At 45.3% G+C, this 19,119-nt stretch overlaps 1 protein-coding gene across 1 annotated transcript in view; it reads right to left on the bottom strand.

Annotated features, from left to right (window-relative positions):
* Positions 1-4,262: 4,262 nt before the first annotated feature.
* Positions 4,263-19,119, bottom strand: part of TMC2 (transmembrane channel like 2) — a 60,704-nt gene continuing 45,847 nt past the window's right edge. Inside the window, exons 16-19 of the mRNA XM_077874104.1 lie at positions 12,907-13,032; positions 10,953-11,031; positions 9,754-9,871; positions 4,263-6,265 (exon numbers count right to left, since the gene is read on the bottom strand). Of these exons, the coding sequence (XP_077730230.1) occupies positions 6,048-6,265; positions 9,754-9,871; positions 10,953-11,031; positions 12,907-13,032 (541 nt within the window). The 3' untranslated portion in view covers positions 4,263-6,047. The remainder of the gene's footprint in view (positions 6,266-9,753; positions 9,872-10,952; positions 11,032-12,906; positions 13,033-19,119) is intronic.

A 19,119-nucleotide genomic window follows, 5' to 3' on the forward strand; every position in this document is an offset into this window, starting at 1 on the left:
GAAGCCTTGAATGAAAGCCAGGACGAGTGGCTTGGGTCAGATGAGAGTGTTATTCTCTCCATTGTGCAAAGTTTGATTGGAGATGAGTTTTTATTTTTTTATTTTTATTCATCCATGAGAGACATGGACAGAAAGCCAGAGACACAGGCAGAGGGAGAAGCAGGCTCCCTGCTGGGAGCCGGATGCGACTATGACTATATGACTATATCCGGGGACTCCAGGATCACTCTCTGGGCCAAACGCAGGCGTTGAACCGCTGAGCCACCTAGGCGTCCCGATTGGAGATGAGTTTGTAAGTGATATGCAAGACAGGTTTCCCCCGAAAGTTCCAGCTGAGAAAGTGTCCTGCAGGGGCAGCAGGTCGGAAAGGGAGTTGTGGGTTTCCCTGGGCATGTTCCAGGTTCAAGCTTGAAAGCCATGTGGCACCTGGGGCCATTCCTTTCTTTGTGGAGCTAAACTGTGCATTCACCGGGAAGGATCAAACTCTATAGCACCTACTCCTTTTTTATGTGGCCCAGCCTGGGGCTCACTGTGTCATTTTGCTTTAAATTAACCCAGAGTTTTTACTGCTGGCAACACTAAAGGGGAACTATGGAATTTGAATGGATTTTTTAAGTTCTGGGTAGTTGGGAGAGCTTCGTGAAAGGAAATTGTGTGAAACAACCACAAGATGGCGGCACTGTACACTCATTTCTAGAATGGAAATGCCTCCTGTGGAATTTGAAAGACTTCCAGGAATTCCTTGGCCCTCTTCTCAATCGTGGAAAGAACCCTTGCAACAGCCTTTGGTAACAAGTTACACATATATGCAATATTTATTTCCACAGACTCAGAAGAATGAAAAGCATCCAAGGAAGATCCTCGAGCTCAGCATTACTTGTCATTTTGGTTGCAGTTTGTGAAGCCCACAGTAATTAGGATTATAGAGTAAACATTTTGTTCAGCCAGTGCCGTTTGAGTTCGGAATCTGAGCCTGAGGGATGTTTGATCTTACCTATGCCTGTGATCATATCTGTTATTTATGAGCGAATAGCATGGTGCTTGCTTAGTCTTACATGTGTCAACTTGTAGAACCTTCATAACAGAATTTGGAGGTGAGGTTTGTATGGCTCATTTTGCAGACATGGTTCAGTGATAGAGATGTCTGTATGCTCTATATCCCTCATCTGCCCCATCCATGATCTTGGGACTTTATTCATGTTTTCCAAACTAATACTGCATTGAAGAATAAATTATCTGGCACAATGCTGTAGAGAGCTGTTTAGAATTAGCAATCCTCAACACTCAAAAACAAGCCAAACTTACAAAATTGGATGGCACTCACACACCTGCTGCCTTTGCCCTTGAAGATTGTATTTTGGTTTTGTTCCCAAGGAACAAAAAGAGCCCTAAGGGACTCTATCCTTAGGTTCTAAAGCTATCCTGGAAACAGCACTTGGGATTATAAAATATTCATCTGACAATCTCTGTCTTCTATCTGCAAGGCTTAGTCCATTTGCATTTATTTTGATTCCTGATACATTATTTTTTTAAAAGATTATTTATTTATTTATGATAGAGAAAGAGTTAGGGTGTGAGCAAGAATACAAGTTGGGGTGGGGAGCAGAGGTACAAGCAGACTTTTCGCTGAGCAGGGAGCCCAATGTGGGACTCAGTGTGGGACTCAATGTGGCACTTGATCCCAGAACCCTGGGATCATGATCTGAGCCGAAGACAGATGCTCAGCCACTGAGCTGCCCAGGTACCCCCTACTATATTCTTTTTCTATCATCTCACACACTTTCTATTCATTGTGTTGTTTTTTGTTGCTTTGCTTTCTTCCTCCTCTTTCTTGGAGGTACTATTAACCGAAGATTACTTTAAATTAAAATTTTCCATCTGAGATTTCTGGAATGCACAATTGGTGTGGGAATTTAGGTCCTCTGTGTGAGGGTTGCCTGGTGGATATAAATTCTCAGGGGAGATTTTTTCTCCCCACTTTCTGCCAAGATCCAAAGAGACAAATGTCCCTTTCTGCAATGTGGGTTTGTTTCCTATTATCCCTTACAGGAACTCTGATGTCCCAGCTTTGGGTGGAGCTCTACAGAGTTTACTGGGTTGAGGGTCACCAGCATGGTGGACCCTGTGCTTACCTGGCCTAGCTCTCCCTACTGGCTAGTGCATCACTCCCCAGTTTCTGTGAGTATGCAAGTCAGGTGAAGGAGTATGCAAGTCGCCCTTGATCCTCACCAAAGTTGTGTTCCTACTTATCTGAGTCTGTGTACAGTGGAGTTCTTTTTTTTTTTTAAGATTTTATTTATTGGGATCCCTGGGTGGCGCAGCGGTTTGGTGCCTGCCTTTGGCCCAGGGCGCGATCCTGGAGACCCGGGATCGAATCCCACGTCAGGCTCCCGGTGCATGGAGCCTGCTTCTCCCTCTGCCTCTCTCTCTCTCTCTGTGACTATCATAAAAAAAAAAAAAAAAAGATTTTATTTATTTATTCATGAGATACACACACACAGAGGAGAGACATAGGCAGAGGAAGAAGCAAGCTCATTGCAAGGAGCCTGATGCAGGACTCGATCCCAAGACCCTGGGGATCATGATTTGAGCTGAAGGCAGACATTCAACCACTGAGCCACCCAGGCACCCCAACAGTGGAGTTCTTTATGGACATTGAGTGTGTTGATTATTACAAACGGAAAGATCTGACTGCAAAAATAGCCTTTGACAGAGAAAATCCAGGGTCTGTATCATTTTCTCCCAATGAGAAATGCACAAACTAGGGTAATATCAGTAAAGACATTGGGTAGTTCTCTGGATAAATTGTTAAATAGACTTTCTATTTCAAATCACTTTTAGGTGAGCTGAGGAAAGAAAGAAGGAGAGAGAGAGAGAGGGAGGGAGAGAAAAGGAAGGCAGGAGAGAGAAAAGAAGAAAGTGTGATCCTCATGCCTGATGGCTCCTGGATAGGCTGAATAGCTAAGTGGTGAGGTGGCATGAGCTGGTGGGTCAAACCCAAGAATGCAGATATGATGGGACTGCTTTCTAATAACATGTCCCAGCTCTAAAGCCACACCACAGCAACACCCTTCCCCTCTTATCCATGCGTTCTTCCTCTACCTGTCTCTCTGGTTCACTGGAAGTTTTCTGTTGCATAAGGGTCCTGGGAGCCACCATAAACTAATTCTCCGATGGACGTTTCTTGAAAAATCTTTAGAGTTGTCTTGAGAGAGTTCTCACAACTATTTGAATTGGGAAATGTCCTGTTAAAATATGTCCACAAATTCCTTGATAACCCCCTTCAAGAGATGGAGCCTAGTTCTCCTTCCTGTGAGTGTGAGCTAGACTTAGTGACTGAGTTCTAGTGGATAGAAAGTGGTAAGATTGATGGTGTAACTTCTGAGACTAGGTAATAAAAGGTATGTGGCTTTCCCTTTGTGTTCTCTCTCTCTTTCTCTCTCTCTCTCTCTGTCTCTCTCATCACTTGCTGTGGGGGAGACCAAGTGCTGAGTTGTGAGGACACCCCCGCAGCCCTATGGAGAGGTCCATGTGGGGAGTACTCAAAGTCTTCTGTTAATAGCCAGCAAGGAATGAAGCCTCCCGCCAATAGCAATATGTATGAATCATCTTGAAAACAGATCTTTTAGTCCCAGTCTAATCCTCCAGTGCCTGTAGCCCCACCTGAGATCTAGAGCAATACCGAGAACCAGCAAAGCCACTACCAAATTGTTGGCCCACAGAAACTGTGTGAGATAATCTTTTCTTTTCTTTTCTTTCTTTTCTTTTCTTTTCTTTTCTTTTCTTTTCTTTTCTTTTCTTTTCTTTTCTTTTCTTTTCTTTTCCTTTCTTTTTTCTTTTCTTTTCTTTTCCTTTCTTTTTTCTTTTCTTTTCTTTTCTTTCTTTTCTTTTCTTTTCTTTTCTTTTCTTTTCTTTTCTTTTCTTTTCTTTTCTTCTTTCTTTCCTCCCTCCCTCCCTCCCTCCCCCTCTCTCTCTCTTTCTTTCTTTCTCTCTCTTTCTTTCTTTCTTTCTCTTTCTTTCTTTCTTTCTTTCTTTCTTTCTTTCTTTCTCTTTCCTTCCTCTCTCTCTCCTCTCTCTCTCTTTCTTTCATTTTATTTATTTATTTATTTGACAGAGTGAGAGAGCACAAGCAGGGGGAGCAAAGGCAGAGAGGGAGAAGCAGGCTCCCCACTGAGCAGGGAGCCTGATGCATGGGGCTTGATCCCAGGCTCCTGGGATCATCCCCTGAGCTGAAGGCAGTCACTGAACCACTGAGCCACCCAGGCGCTCCTCAGTGTTTATTTCTTTAAGCTGTTAAATTTTGAGAATAATCTGTTGTGCAGAAATAGACAACAAAGACATTCCCTCACATAAAATTGTGCATCAACAGAACAGGATAATGTGTTTGTGTCTATGGTGGGTGTTGAGGCATTTTGGTAGCCATCAGAAGGCTGATAGTGATCACAAGGAGGCTGATGACTCAGGCCTCTCTTGTTCCCCACCCCAGGGACTGGCATTACCCAGGCAGGTGGTCTTGAAGGCCACATGTCACATGGTGACCATTTTTGGGCCTCTTGGTTGGATAGGTTATCTGGATCCCCATGTCAGGGCATCAGGCAGGTAAGCTCAGGGCCAAGGTGTGTCCTCCCAGAAGAAGACATGACCCACAAGAGTTCTGTATTGGGGGTCAGACCTGAGTTCCACGCACAGGAGGCACCTGCAGCATTTTCTTTAGCCTCGCCTGGAGATGGACAGGGGGCAAAAGAACCGGTCTGTTTCTCCTGGTCACGTGTTCCCATTCCCAATCCATTCTAGGTCATGTGTGAAGTGCTGGTGCTGGGGTGAGAAGGGGAAGGAATTGAAGGGGAACCTGGGAATTATTTTAATTCATAGCTTATGAAATTTCTATAAAATATCCATCTCCCCACCAGGACTTTGTCTGACTTTCAGGGTGTAGGGGATTTTCCTGAGAACCCCAGGGGCCATGGTTGGGAGGTGGATGGGGGAGAAGACTCCCTTTAGGACACTCAGAGACATGGCACGAGATGATTCTAAAGTTATATGCTCCCTGGAATCTGGGAACACGGGGCAGAGGAGAGGAGGACACCACCTATAGGACACCTGCACCGTCAGAGCCCTAGACAGTGACTCACACACTGCTGAGCCTTTGTCCTTATAGCCAAGGCCCTCGCAATGTCTGGCCTCCCTGGCTTTTGCCCCCCAGGAGACGTTCTGCATCGACCCATGCCATGACACTAGTTGAACATAGAATTGCTGGAGACAAGGCTCTGCATTGCACCCTTTGCAAACCCCTCAGAGAAATCGTCTTCAACATTCCTTACACAAGAAGCAGACTATTAAATTCCTTTTTGATCTGGTATTTGAGAAGGATTTTTCTGCCCTGAGCAATCTAAATTGTCTTCAATTAGAAGAAACACTTGCTCCTTGCCTTGCTGCTAGAAGACACCAGTGCGTTTTTTTGCTGCTTAATGGCATCAGCTCCCCTCAGGCTGGGTTCCGGGGGATAATCATCTTCCTACTCACAATGGCTGGACTTTGGTTCACTACCTTTATTTTCAGTGGCTTCTTGTACCTTTTATTTAAACTACTTCATCTCCTTTGGATAGAGGCCATAGTTAGGAACGTGGACTCCTCTGTATCTTCTTCCCAGTTAATAAGATGAACAGAAACCAGTGTCCTGAATGGGTGCCATGAGAAAAGTCTATGGTGGTGGTCATGGCCTTCTCCTTCCTCCCAAAGTCTGGAGCTGAGGGAACCATGGTGAGTCCAAGGTCCAGAGCTGCCTGAACCAAGGTACTGGGAAGAGGGCAGTGTATAGGGAGTGGGGAGACTCAGCCCCCCTAAAGAGTGGATGAAACCATTGTCTGAATGTTGTGGTAGCCAACAAGTGCCTGAGACTAAGTAATCAAACTTTTCGCATTCAATGAGAAGAGAGAGAATATGCATGTGTGGGAGAAAAGAGAGGAAGAGAGAATATTGTTTTGGGTGTATGATCTGGTGGGGCCGAAGGATCAGCCCCAGGATGGTGTTTGTGTGAGTCCCAGCTGTCAGTGGGGAGATCTCTGAGCACTCTTTCCAGAGGCTGACCTCCAAGGATGAGTCTGAGGCCGAGCGTGGCCAGAATCTGGTCTGAAGCCAGTAGGCCGAGCTACAGACAGGCCCTGGGAGGCAGGCAGCGTGGTCCCACTGGCAGAACCAAAGGTCCCAGGATCCTCGGCCTTCTTGTCTGGGGTCTGGGTTTGGCTGGCAGAGTGAGGCGTCATCCCTGGAAAAGGAAGCAAGATAAGAATGAGGATGCGGGAGAACTTGTCTCGGTTGCCTAGTATGGAACTGGAGCCCTCCGGAGCCGGCCCACTTGGTGTGTGGATTCCAGTCCCATGTGGAAATGTGAGAATGGTTAGATGGTCCTCAGGCCTAAACACATCTGCTGGAGGAACATACTCTACTGGCTGGAGAGCTAGATTTTAGAATGCTGCCCTTAAACTGGACTCTGCGAGCCTGGCTTTCTGGAGTATTAAAGTTGGGACAACAGTACGAGTCTCCTAGATGGCTTCCAGGGTCATATATGATGCTGGAAGGGGCCATGTAATCTACACGGAATCACATCTAACTTCTAGGGCTTTCGTTAATAGTTTCCTTCCCTTCCCCTAACTCTGACCTCAGGGTGATTACTGACTTGCTCCTTACCAAACCCAGTTCCTGAGACACAGAAATGGACTAGGTTTCCATGAGGGGTGAATGTGGCATGTGACTGATGTGCCCACTTCCACGTGTGTCCTCTGGGCTCTTCCCCTCAGACCAGTCCTGGAGCAGGCGGAGGCACAGGGTGGAAGGAGCCTGTGTCCCTGCGGCGTCACCAGGGAAGGAAGTGACTGTCAAGTGGAAACACCCAATATAGACTTTAGGTTGAGGGAGAAGTAAACCTTCATTGTGTTTGAGTCATTAGTTGTTTGGGCCTGTTTGTTACAGTAACTGGTATCATTCTAGCGACCACTTCAAGAAGAGAAGCTAAGTGAGGGCAGCCATGGAGGCCATTGGAGTTTTTCAGATGAAATGCTGGCTGTCTTCCTAGGCTCTCTCCCATGGCCTACTCCCACTGATGTGTTCAGATCACACTAATTTTTTTAAAAAAATTATTTATTTATTTGAGAGAGAGAAAGAGAGAGCACAAGCAGGGGAGAGGGGCAGAAGAAGAGGGGGAAGCAGTAGCATAGAGCATAGAGCCCCATGCAGGATTGGATCTTAGGACCTCAGGATCATGACCTGAGCCAAAGGCAGATGCTCAGCTGACTGAGTCACCTAGGCACTCCAGGTCACACTACTTTTTTAAAAAAATCAAACGCTGCAGTGCTGAGTTAAGCAGTAGAAAACTCAAAGTGCTTTAGATCTGTACTAAAAACTTGAATTTGGGGAAGGGCAAACTTTAAAGCAGCAGGGAGTCGAGCTGGGCGGGGATGGGGTGGGTCAGAGGGACAGGCACATGGGGACTGTATGGACACGAGATGACCACTGTCAAACCAGGGTAAGTCCCCTGGTTTCTCTCTCTCTCTCTCTTTTTTTTTTTTTTTTTTTTTAAGATTTTATTCGTTATTCATGAGTGACACAGAGAGAGAGAGGCAGAGACACAGGCAGAGGGAGGAGCAGGCTCCGTGCAGGGAGCCAGATGAGGGACTCGATCCCGGATCTCCAGGATCACGCCCTGGGCCGAAGGCAGGCCCTAAACTGCTGAGCCACCCAGGGATCCCAGTCCCCTGGTTTCTCACAGAAAACATTTTGTGCACCTACTTTTTTTTCCTTCCCTACTTAAGTCTGTTGGTGTCCAAATATGTCCATTCCCTTTTCTCATTTTTGTTGGTGATACTACAACAAACATTGCATTCACTCCATTTCCTGCCCTATGTGGGAAAATTAGGTGATTTCAAATATTTTTTTTTCTTTTTTTTTTTTTTAACTTATTTATTCATGAAATGCAGAGACATTGAGAGAGAGAGAGAGAGAGGCAGAGACACAGGCAGAGGGAGAAGCAGGCTCCACGCCCTGGGCCGAAGGCAGGCACCCAATCGCTGAGCCACCCAGGGATCCCGATTTCAAATATTTTCTTCAGCCTCACGGTAAGCTGCCAGCCAGCGGCTCTTCTGCATTTTATCCCTGAGCCAGTCTTGGAGGGCATCAACGGGCCGCCAGCCAGTTTGACCAACAAAACGTCTGTGGCTTCGAAATGTGTTCCATATATTTTGGGAGACTCACTAGGGACAGGTCTTATTTTGACACAGACTCCTTGTCCTCTTTTTGCGACATCCACTTGTTTTCTTGCTACTAACGATTCACTAGTCATTTGTTACTATTCCAGGAGCAATACTGACACTGACAAGTATTCCAATACCAACACGGCATTTGCCAGGGCTGCACACCGTGTCCCTTTGTCCTTCTGGCCAGCTTTCACAGCCATTTCTGCCACTTTTGGACCTCAAGAATTAAAAATAAGCCAATGGAGGATGTTCATCTTGCAGGGAAATGCTGCCATACAGCTAAATTATCTATTTCTGTGTGCTTTGTGTGTGTGAGTGTGTGTGGTCTTGCCTATATGTCATAAAGGCATCAAATAAATAATACAATTTCTGCACTAAAAATTCAAACTCCTGAACTATCGGCCATTTCTTGTGTGTCTTGTTCATTTCCTGCATCAGAGGTCAAAATCACAGCAAATCGATGTGGTTTAATTTTACAATAGGGCCAACCTTTAAAACACGGGGTCACCTCAGAGATGGTCTGTTTTGATTCAACGTTTCCTCTTTCAAGGTGGAGAGGGTCTGTGATCACTCCCCTTTGAAGCCTGTGACACTTCCCTTTTCTTTTTCTTAAAGATTTTATTGATGTATTAATAAGAGACATACAGAGAGAGGCAGAGACATAGGCAGAGGGAGAAACAGGCTCCCTGTGGGGACTTGATCTTAGGACCCCGGGATCATGACCTGAGCCAAAGGCAGACGCTCAACCACTGAGCCACCCAGGTGACCCACCCTGTGACACTTTCTTTGGAACATATGTGGCCACTTCTCATCCTTTTATTCCAGATACTCCAGTGTTTCTCTTTTTTAAAAGAGAATACAAACTGGTTCTGTTAGAAGTAGCAGCTGCCAGATTCAAATCTATTTCTCCTCCTGAAGAAAACATTCAAAATGACACAGAACAAATGCTTCCTCCATCCTCAGGTGGCTGTGACCCATGTCAGCCAACCCCTCCGAGCATCCCAGAGGCATCTGGGTGAGGACACCAGCAGCGCTCCTATATTAGGTTAAATAGATATAAAGAAGATATAACAGGGGACTGTCAGACTCAGGAGAGAAAGCGAAGAAGATGAAATCATTTCAGAAAAGAAGGCTGAATTGTGGCCAATGTCCAGAGTCACCATAGACAACGCAGCGAGAGATTTGGTGGGTAGAGGTGAGGGAGATGGCCTCGTGGGAGAAGTGGTGGTGCTCCCCTGTTTCACAGATATTCCTCCCAGTTCAGAGTCATGGGTTCTCTCCCTGTGCCAGGACCCTGAAGCTCACCTCTTGCATAATCCTGCCTCATTCTTCCCTCCCCATGAGGTAGGACCTATGACTGATTCTTAGCTTAATGTGCCTAACTTCACACAGCTAATTGTCAGAATTCTGACTTCATCCCAGCCCCACCTGATTTCTCAGCATATGCTCTTTCCACCTTTCCATGTGGGCTTGTAAAAAGTAATCATCATGAAATAGTATTTACCTTCTTTGGTGAGTGGGAGCTGGATAGCATTTTGGGAGGTGCCTTGAGCTGTGTCCTCTGAATCTCTGCCTGTAGTTCTGCCCGTGACAGATTTGTGGCTCTTCTCAACTTCGCGGAGCTGCAGGAAAAGGATGAATGGTTCTCAGGGGAATGGGTGTTTGAGGCTCAGAGCCCTGGATGGTGAGATCTAGGGTACAAGAACTCTGTCTTTGGTTCTTGGTCACTACCTTACATGGCCAGTTCTTTTTTTTTTTTTTTTTTAAAGATTTTATTTATTCATGAGAGAGAGACACACACACACAGAGGAGAGAGAGGCAGAGACACAGGCAGAGGGAGAAGCAGGCTCCACACAGGGATCTCGACGTGGGACTCGATCCCAACTCGATCCCGGGACTCCAGGATCATGCCCCAGGCCAAGGCCAGGCGCTAAACCACTGAGCCACCCAGGGATCCCCACATGGCCAGTTCTTGGTCCACACTGTCAATGGTTAGAGAGGGCAGCTTGAGACTCAGATTTGCACAACATTTGAAGGAGCATCTGGCCAGGGGAGGACAGAAACCATGCCAGTCCTGCCTTTCAAGGTTTTCTGTATCTGGGCAGGAGGATGGTGAGATTAGCAGAGGAGGATGTAGATGGAGAGCTGGCTGTGAGGCAAATGAGATTAGTTCAGGGGGAGGGAGTGAAGAGCAAGGAGGACAGGGTTTAGAGCGGGGTGGGGTCTGCCCTTTACCGCATGAAGGAGGCTGGTGGGCGCTGGGAGAACAGAAGAGAGCTGTCAGAAGTCAGGTGGTGTGGAGAGAGGCTGCCTGCGTGGGGCGGGGGCTCAAGAGACCCTTACACCATGGGCACAGCTCTGTGTCATTCTGACATTATTTTCTCTAGTATTTTAGTATTAGTTTTAACCTATAGGTATTATTGGGGATACTGGCTTTACTATGTATGAACATTGCTTGAGTCCATTGAATTTCTCCTGTTCTTTGGCAACCTCTCCAAATTGAAGTCATCATTATTGTGTGCCCCCAATAGCCTCAGAATATAAATGCATGTCATTTAGTCTTATAAGGCTTCCTATAATACAGATGGTTTGGGATCTGGTTTAGAAGGAAGCCATTTAGATAATATAACTGGACTCACAGAGCAAATTAGCAAAAACCAAAAACATGACATCTTTTTGAACAAAAGCTTCCGACAGACTCACCGCTTGGATTTTCTTTCTCAGCTGGGCATTAGCTCGGGAAAGGCTTTTGGAAACCGAGTTCAGGTAGTAGATGGCCAGGCTGCAAGAGAAAAGGGAGCCTCCTGTGATCCTGCAGTCTTGGAAAATGACAAGAGCTGGACTCCTTCTGGAGGAATCAAAGCAGGCTTCCTGGAGTAGGTTGCCTCTGGGCAGGGTAAAGAGATATCCTACTACTATCCTAAGTTCCCTTCTTAATTTAGAGAAGGTCCTGGGCACCTTGCTTTCTATCTTATTAAATGTGGAAATGACACACACATTTCTAGCTCTCAGAGTGCTCAGTAAAGGTTGGCTAAAAGAGTCGTCTTTCTTGGAAATCTGAGACGTAGGGAGTGGCAGGGGTTCTTGAAAGCAGAAGAAGCTGATTATGCATCCTGGGTAACTGCTCTGGTCAGGCTCTGTGCTATGTGCATCCCACTCCCTGGATAAACTGTGATTTAATCATACTGCAGAGCAGACTAGAGCTGTTAAAGTGTGGGCTCATGTATCCACATGGATAAATTCCCCAAACACAATGTTGAGTGAGGAAAGCTATGTAGAGTGCACGTAAAGCCCAGAGAAGGATAGTGCACATGCACATGACGAAAACACCAAACTATGGGTGGAAATGATTACGATGAATTCTAACAGTGGTTACCTTTAGAGAGGAAGGAAGACAGCAGGATTGGGAGGGCACTTGAAATGTATGCCTAACATTTGTTACTTGGAAAAAGACAGATCTGAAGCACATAATGCAGAATATCAACATTTGTTTACTCTTGTGATTGCATTCACAGTTGTCTGTACTTTTCTGTATGTTAGGAATATTTCCCAATTTAAAAAAGCATGCCAAAACAGGATTTTATAAAGAAAGACACCCTCAGGGCACCTGGGTGGCTCAATGGTTGAACATCTGCCTTTGGCTCAGGGTGTGATCCCAGGGTCCTGGGATCAAGTCCTGCATCAGGCTTCCTGCATGGAGCCTGCTTCTCCCACTGCCTGTTTCTCTGCCACTCTCTGTGTCTCTCATGAATAAATAAATAAAATCTTAAAAAAAGAAAAAAAAAAAAAGAAAAGAAAAACAACCTCATATTTTCATTAGTACATTTTCGTTGGTGGTAATTCCAATTCAGGACTCTCGCTTCCCACCTTCTTTTCTTTCTTCCCCTGTTCCTTCCTTGAACATCTGTTGTTTCCCTCCTCTGCTCTAGGCCTGGGGCTGGTGTTGGCAATACAGAGATCATGAAACCCACCCAACCATCCTCCAGGGTTTTTCAGTCTTTGGTGGGAGGGAGAGTGGTGAACGAACCAAATGCACCTAGCACACCCAAGGACAGGCTGAACCAGCCCCTCTGTTTTCGTAGAGACCCAGTGCCCAGAGGTCTTTAACATTTCTAGTGAGTGTTTAGGAGAGTGTTGCAGATACTGGCAGTGCCCATCCGTATTCCTTGGATCCCGCTTTCGGTGTGCTCCCTGTAAGACTTAAAGCTGCCAGTTCCTTTCCTTCTGGCCTGGAGCTTCCCTTCCAACTCGTGCAGAAACCATTCTACCCACGAAGGTAGCTGACCCAAACTGCAATAAACCAACCTCTCTCTCCTTTTATGTTTCCCAGTCCTACCCAACCAGTGAGCCCTGGGCGCCGGTCTACAAATGCCCAGTCCCCCACCCTTGAACAGGATAACTCTGAGGCACACCGATTCCCAGAGTTTCCCAGCAGGATTAAAGTCATCCCAGTGGTCATGACCTTCTTGTTCCTCCCCCATCTCACTGCCCTCTCTCCCTCCCCAATTAACTATCTGCATTTGAATCTTTGTCTCCAGATCTGTTTCTAAGAAATGTAGATTAATTAAGAGAGTGGGGAAAGAAAGATCTGCCAGGGAAGGCTCAGGTGTAAGGGGAGGTTGCCACGACGCAGAGCCGTGGGCCCTCACTAACTTACAACATCAGCAGGATGGCGGGGATGATCAGGCCAGGGTTGGCAAGGAAAGCAAAGATCTTGCCCAGGAAGGTTGGAAAATCGTTTTCAATCGTCTCTTGGATGACATCATACATTCTGTTTTTCCCACTGTAAAGAGGAGAGAACACATGACAGCACAGTACGTAACTCATGTGGCACAAACACCTGTGGCCCACGCCCCTGTGAATCCAAAGCTGCCACCTCCCACTGCTTTCCTGGAAGAACCAGAGCTCTGCTCCATAGGAACTGCACATAAAAATGCCCCATAAGGGGCTGCCATTTGGCTGTATCTTATAGCCGGGTCAATGCCCAGGCTCATCAGCATCATGTCCTTGGCACCTGAGAACTCAGACTACATTGGTCTCCTGTGTCTGACACCTTTTTCAGCAGGATGAAAATGGAGTTTCTACTATACTCTCATGGGAGAAAATTGCCTACCATATGGCTGTAAAATCGACATGGAGCTCCCTCTGGGTCCCCAGGGCATGGAAAGAGTTCCCTAGAGGCTTCTGTAAGAGATAACCTTATGGGGCCGCTCAAAAATACCTACAATTGTCTTCAGATTACAGTTTCAGGAGACTGGACTTCCTAGGACAGGCTCCTGGAGAGGTCACAGCAGTAATCTTGATTTTCTTCTAATACCTAAGAACCATTATGAAGACTGACCTCCCAGAGACTAGGGTCCTCTGCTTGGCTTTGGTGAGTCCTTTCAGTGTCAAGAAATGGACTTTAGGGCTTGAAATTTCATGTTCAAAACCTTGCTCCTTCATCTATTAGCTGTGGGACACCCTGGATAATTTACTTATTCTCTTTCTGCCTATTTTTATCAGTTCCCTGACTCTCCCCATTAGAGCTGTACTGTCCAGTGGAGCTATTAAAATAGAATAATAATTTTAAAAATTAATTAAAATTAAATAGAACAAAAAATTCAGTTTTTTAGTCTCACATTTCAAGTGCTCAGTAGTCATGGGGCTAGTAGGTACTATTTTTGAAGAGTAGATATGGAATTTTTTATCACATAGAAAATTTTATTAGACAGTGCTGCAGAGGTTTCATATCTTCAGCCAAGATACTGAACATTTCTCTGCCCTAGTTTCCTCAACTATATAATATAATAGAAAATAATATAGCAGAATATGGTATTGTAAGTATAATAATAGTATTTTCCTCAGAAGATTGTTTAGACGGCATAGATACAAATTTATATAAAATATTGTGGGGGTGTCTGAGGGGCTCAGTCTGTTAAGCATCTGCCTTCGGCTCAGGTCCTGGGATTGAGCCCCAGGTTGGGCTCGCAGCTCAGCAGGGAGTCTGCTTCTCCCTCTACCCCTCCTCCTGCTCATGCTCTCTCACAAACAAACAAACAAACAAACAAATAAATAAAATCTTTTAAAAATCATGTGTATGAGGCCATCAAATTATAAGTGCCCTCCAAAATGTTGCAACCAGAAGCTTCATTTTTCTCTTCTGTAAAGTATTGAGCAAGGATTGGCAAAAAATGGCCCATGGGCCAGATTTGGCTTGCTACTTGTTTTCACATGGCCTGAAAATGAAGCATGGTTTTTCTGTATTTAAATGATTGGGAAAAAAAGAAGAAGAATATTCTGTGATATATAACAATTGGAGTAGGTAATTTAAACTTCAGTGTTGGTAAGTAAAACATTACTGGAACACAGCCATGCTTATTCACTTAAATAGGGTCTATGGTTGTTTTGGTGTTCTAGTGGCAGACACGGAATTGTTGTGTCAGAGATCATTTGTGGCCATCTCAATGCTTAGCACTATTTAAAAAAAAAAGATTTTATTTATTTATTCATAAGAGTCACAAAGAGAGAGGCAGAGACACAGGCAGAGGGAGAAGCAGGCTCCCCAAGGGGAACCCGATGTGGGACTCGATCCCAGGACCCCGGGATCACGCCCCGAGCCAAAGGCAGATACTCAACCACCAAGCCACCCAGGCATCCCAATGCTTAGCACTTTTAAGTGCCATGCATATCACCATATTATGACATTTAATTAATTAATTTTTTATTATTATTAGTGGCCGTCTGTCATGTAAAAACAAGAAAAGTGAATTTCACATGTTATGAAGTCACAGTTAAATGTGGGTTATTTTGTCCTTGCATCATGATGTATTAGATGGTGTATTAGTTTCCAATGGGTGCTGTAACAAATTGCCACACAGGTGACTTCAAACAATACACATTTGTTCTCTTATAGTTCTGGAGGCCAAAAGTCTGACATGTTTCACTGGGCTGAAATCAAGGTGTTGGCAGGGCTGCACTCCCTTCAGAGGGAGAATCTATTTCCTTGCTTTTTTTCAGCATCTAGAACTTTATTCCTTGCACTCCTTGGCTCACGGCCCCTTTCTTCATCTTCAAGCCTGGCAACATTGAATCTTCATATCTCTCTCTGCTTCCATGGTCACATCACTTTCTGTCCTTCTGTAGTCAAATCTCCCTGTGCCTCCCTCTTGTAAGGACATTCATCATTTAGGGCTCACCTGGATAATCCAGGATAATTTCTCCATCTCAAGATCCTTAACTTAATCACATTGGCAAAGACCTTTCTGCTATATAAAATAACATTCACAGGTTCCAGGGATTAGGATATTAACATCATTGGGAGCCATTATTCAACCCATCACCATATGCTCTCTGGTCCTTGAAGATTCACATTTGTCCCACCAGCAAAATACATTCACTGTCATTCCTACATCCCCCAAAGTTTTGCAACTCATTAGAGTATCAACCCACAGTCGAAAATCTCATCTAAATATCATCAGCACTGAAGTCCCAAATCTCACCAGCTAAATCACGTATAGATTGATAAGACTCTAGGTATGATCGATATTGGGGCACAATTCTTCCCTGTCTGTGGACCCATGAAACTAGAAAACAAGTTATTTACTCCCAAAATACAATGGTGGGTCAGCCCTAAGATAACAGCAAAAGCTGGCAGTGTTACTGCTCATGTGACATTCTTAAATACCTGATGGGTTTTCCACAAATGTCATGGGAATTCAGTCCATTAGACAAGAGGGACCCACACTGATCTTTCCTGGAGAATTCTGTCTCTGTGTTTGCCTTCTGCTGAGATGGTTGAGAGGATTCCAGCCACAAGCTTAAAAAAATCCTTAACTCATAATCATTTTCCTTTCTGTACATTTTTTTTTGTCAAAAATAGAAGCCGAGTATTTTAACTCGCCCTACTGCACAGCAATTCAGTGGCTTAGCAGTAGTTAAGTACTATGGCAAGTTTTCTTCTATGGTGGGAGATGTGTTGTCATGTCTGGTACAATGATGGATCCAGGCAGCAAAGGCGGCAATCTGAGCTGTATAACTGATGTTTGATGACTTTGAGATTCTGTTATATGAGATATTATCATATAAAAAGTACTCCATCCTTTTCAATGGTGGATGTATCTTACAAAAAATTATACTCTATTATTATCATATCTTGAATTTTGTCACTAAAAACTTTGTGCCCATTTGTTTCTCTTATTTTTTTTAATTTTTTTTATTGATTTATGATAGTCACACAGAGAGAGAGAGAGAGGCAGAGACATAGGCAGAGGGAGAAGCAGGCTCCATGCACCGGGAGCCCAATGTGGGATTTGATCCCAGGTCTCCAGGATCACACCCTGGGCCAAAGGCAGGCACCAAACCGCTGCGCCACCCAGGGATCCCTGTTTCTCTTATTATACAAGTACTTACATGATATCCTTGATTTTGCCTCTTGATTCCCAAAGCCGAAAATATTTACCTTCAGGCTCTTTCCAGAAAAAGTTAGCTGAGCCCTGGTGTAGATAATGCTTTCCCCCTCATAGTCTTGTTATGAGTACCAGCCATCCCCAGCTTGGGCAGGGCCCAGGCTTAATAAACTCGTATATATGCCTTATTACAGAAATTAGCACCCTCCTTTAAGCACTTTGCAAATAATTTAGTAAATGCTCATAACAATCCTAGGAGGGAGGCACTACAATTATTTCCATGTGATAGGCAATTAACTTGTGGTGTAGGGAGCTAAGGAACCTCTCACGATGATCCAAGCTTACTCCAGAGTCTACACTCTGAGTCAGGGGGCTGAGAATTTTCTTTTTCCTGGAAAGAGCTGGATAATAAAGATTCTAGGCTTTGCGAACCAGATATCTCTGTTGGAGTGACTCCATTGTACTGTTGTAGTGAGAAAGCAGCCATAGATTATATGTAAGCAAGTGGATGTGACTGTGCTCCAATTAAACTTTATTTACAAAAAATTTACAGGACTCAACATTGCCCATCTCATCCATTTATGTTGTCTGCCTGGATCCGGTTGAAACCCTAAGTCCCTCCCTGCAAAAGTAAATTTTTGTGACCTGAGAGGTCTAGTCTGAACACTGACCATAAACCAGATGTTCACTTCTAGACAGTGAGAAAGGAAGAAAAATCACATCCTTGTGGACCTTACGTCCTGATGAAGGAGACAGACAACAAACACAGTAAATAAACAAAAGGACTGGGATGCTAGCTGTTGATAAAGGGATGCAATAAGCAGAAACAATGATAAGAAGTGTGTGTGTTGGGCAGCCCCGGTGGCCCAGCGGTTTAGCGCTCGCCTTCAGCCCAGGGCGATCCTGGAGACCCGGATCGAGTCCCACATCCGGCTCCCTGCGTGGAGCCTGCTTCTCCCTCTGCCTGTGTCTCTGCCTCTCTCTGTGTGTCTATCATGAATAAATAAATAAAATCTTTAAAAAAATGTGTGTATGTGTGTGTGTGATATTTTAGTTAGGCTCTCCTGGGAAAGGCTCACTGACGAGGTGACCTTTGGAAAACACCTGGAGCAAGCAAGAGAGAGAACAGCTGTAGAAACATCTGAGGAATGAACTTCTAGTTGTTGGTAAGTTTTGATCAGAAGGGTGACAGGAGGGTGGTGGCAGCCATGATTCCTTCTGAGTCCTGTTTTTACGTTCCTTTCCGTGCTCCCTGGCTGTAGGCTGTCGGGACCTCTCACGGTAGCCATGAAGCAAGGGTGGGGCAGATGATGAGGGCCAGGCAACCCATTCATGGGCCTCCTGTCTGGGGGCAGGTAGGCAGCCAGAGCAAAGTGGCACTGGCATTTGCATCCAGAGCTCAGCCATCCAAACCTTGCTTAGGAAGTCAAAAGAAGCTTCTATCACTTCTCTCATGTAGTTCTCCCTTCAGCCTGGTATCCCAGGCCTTCTACCGCTCAGTCCATTCTCCTATTCTAAACCTAGCCTTCCTTTCCTGCCCTCTGAACACCTGTGCAGCCGGATCTCACTCCGCCGTGAGCACTCCACTAACGTCTCTGAGCACCACCGCACTTGCTGGGGGACACCGAGCATAGGGCTTTCTCTAGCTACGTCCCTTGTAAACAGAAAGGTGCTGGATCAGCATTTCCCCATGTGTTGATCCACATTGGTGAGCATGGAGCCAGGACTAGAGTGAGGTGGGTGAGGCCCTGGGATGCACAGCTGAAGGCACTACTCACTCGGAGGATTGTGCAAGTGCAGCATCGCCACATCACCAGCCTCACCTTACTCCCGGCCTCACATGGGTATTACATAAAGAAAGAGTCTGTGCTCGATAAGGATGGAAACTTATGGCTCATACATATTATCTTGTTGCCTGATTCTTCTGATCCATTAATAAAGAGTGTGCCTCGAGCATTTCTAAGAGAGAAGGTGGCAGATAAAAGGGGCAGCATGTTCCAAACTGCTTGAACCACAGAATCAACTCCTTGTTATGGAGTAGAGAGATGGCTTTGTGTCCAGAGGGTCTCATGTTTGGAAAGAGAGCAGCAGGTGTATATTGTCTCTCAATGTACCTCCTTACATAATTACTTATTTCTTTATACAACACCCAGTGTCCTGAACTAGTCTGACTTATATTGAAACCAGCAGTGCTGACAAATGCTCTGCAGAGCATGGGGCCGGGGGCGGGGGAGGGGGCAGTCAAAAGTCTCAATTCCTGCTTCACATTTGAATGGCACTTATAAATGTATGGGTATTTCATCTTCAGAATATCCCCCGTTACTTATCCCATGGTAAAGGGAATCCAGAGCAGTAGATTATCCACATATTAAAAGGTCAGAGCTGCGCTGTCCAATATGGTAACCATCAGCCATGTGTGGTGATTTAAATTCAAATGAATTATAATGAGGGCAGCCCCAGCTTAGCGGTTTAGCACCGCCTTT

This window comes from Canis aureus, chromosome 26, assembly GCF_053574225.1.
Source record: "Canis aureus isolate CA01 chromosome 26, VMU_Caureus_v.1.0, whole genome shotgun sequence".
Classification (NCBI taxonomy): domain Eukaryota; kingdom Metazoa; phylum Chordata; class Mammalia; order Carnivora; family Canidae; genus Canis; species Canis aureus.